The following is a 1,009-nucleotide window of genomic DNA, read 5'->3' as shown; positions in this document are numbered from 1 at the left end:
ATTGGTAAGTATGTATGTATGTATGTATGTATGTATGTATGTATGGGTCTTTATTTACATTGTCTGAGCCGATAATGCCGAGCATGATGTTGGTCATTTCATTTGGTGTTTGTAGTGGATTCAACTCGGAATATAGAGTATCACATCTTCATAATTGGAATATAACCATAGGCGGCTGTGGCTCAAGCAGAAGGGGAGAGAGACGAAGCAATGGCGGCACATGATAACATGAAGGACATAGTGACAGCAGCGGAGCAGCGCGTGAGCACATTAGAAGCCGAACTAGAGTCCGCAAAGGTATTTAAAATGGGAGATATGGACTCAAATCGTGTTTGTAGTCACAGGTGAGTTGAATAGGGTAGGCTTGTCATGTGTCGACAAGTTTTGAAGTACACATCCATGCAATAAGTATAGGTTAAGTCCATACAATAAGTATAGATTAAGTATAGGATTTGTATAGGTTAAGGATAGACAATGAATTATAGATTAAGGTCTATATGTTATAGTTATGTAATAAATCAAGTATAGGTTAAGGACTATATGTTATAGTTATGTAATAAAATAAGTATAGGTTAAGGACTATATGTTATAGTTATGTAATAAAATATGTATAGGTTAAGGACTATATGTTATAGTTATGTAATAAAATATGTATAGGTTAAAGACTATATGTTTTAGTTATGTATAAAATAAGTATCGATTAAGGACTATATGGGTTCGAGGTATAAATCCCCTGCTAGACCCTAGACTCTGAACTCTAATTACCCTAACCCTATGTGCTGTTACTGATTTTTGTTGTTCACACCAGGCGGCGGTGGCTGAGGTGGAGTCCGAGAAACAGAGCTTCGGAGAACGGCTGTCACTCGTCACAGCGCGAGAGTCGGATTCGACTCAGTCGATGACCGATGCTCAGGTACAGTTGACGCAACCGCGGGTGTGTGAGATCATAAATGCGGTTTAAGTAAAAACCAAAACCCTAAAACCCTGAAGCCCTATCACCTCTGACCAT

The 1,009-nt window shown here is 38.7% G+C and overlaps 1 protein-coding gene across 1 annotated transcript in view; it reads left to right on the top strand.

Annotated features, from left to right (window-relative positions):
• Positions 1-1,005, top strand: part of SARC_06443 (hypothetical protein) — a gene marked incomplete at both ends in the record, with an annotated part of 2,535 nt that extends 1,530 nt beyond the window's left edge. Inside the window, 3 exons of the mRNA XM_014299658.1 lie at positions 172-297; positions 809-934; positions 991-1,005. Coding sequence (XP_014155133.1) covers positions 172-297; positions 809-934; positions 991-1,005 — 267 coding nt within the window. The remainder of the gene's footprint in view (positions 1-171; positions 298-808; positions 935-990) is intronic.
• Positions 1,006-1,009: the final 4 nt, after the last annotated feature.

Source organism: Sphaeroforma arctica, assembly GCF_001186125.1.
Source record: "Sphaeroforma arctica JP610 unplaced genomic scaffold supercont1.459, whole genome shotgun sequence".
In the NCBI taxonomy this organism is placed as follows: Eukaryota; class Ichthyosporea; order Ichthyophonida; genus Sphaeroforma; species Sphaeroforma arctica.
The sequence above is the reverse complement of the archived record's forward strand: the minus strand, read 5'-3'. Positions and strand labels throughout refer to the sequence as shown.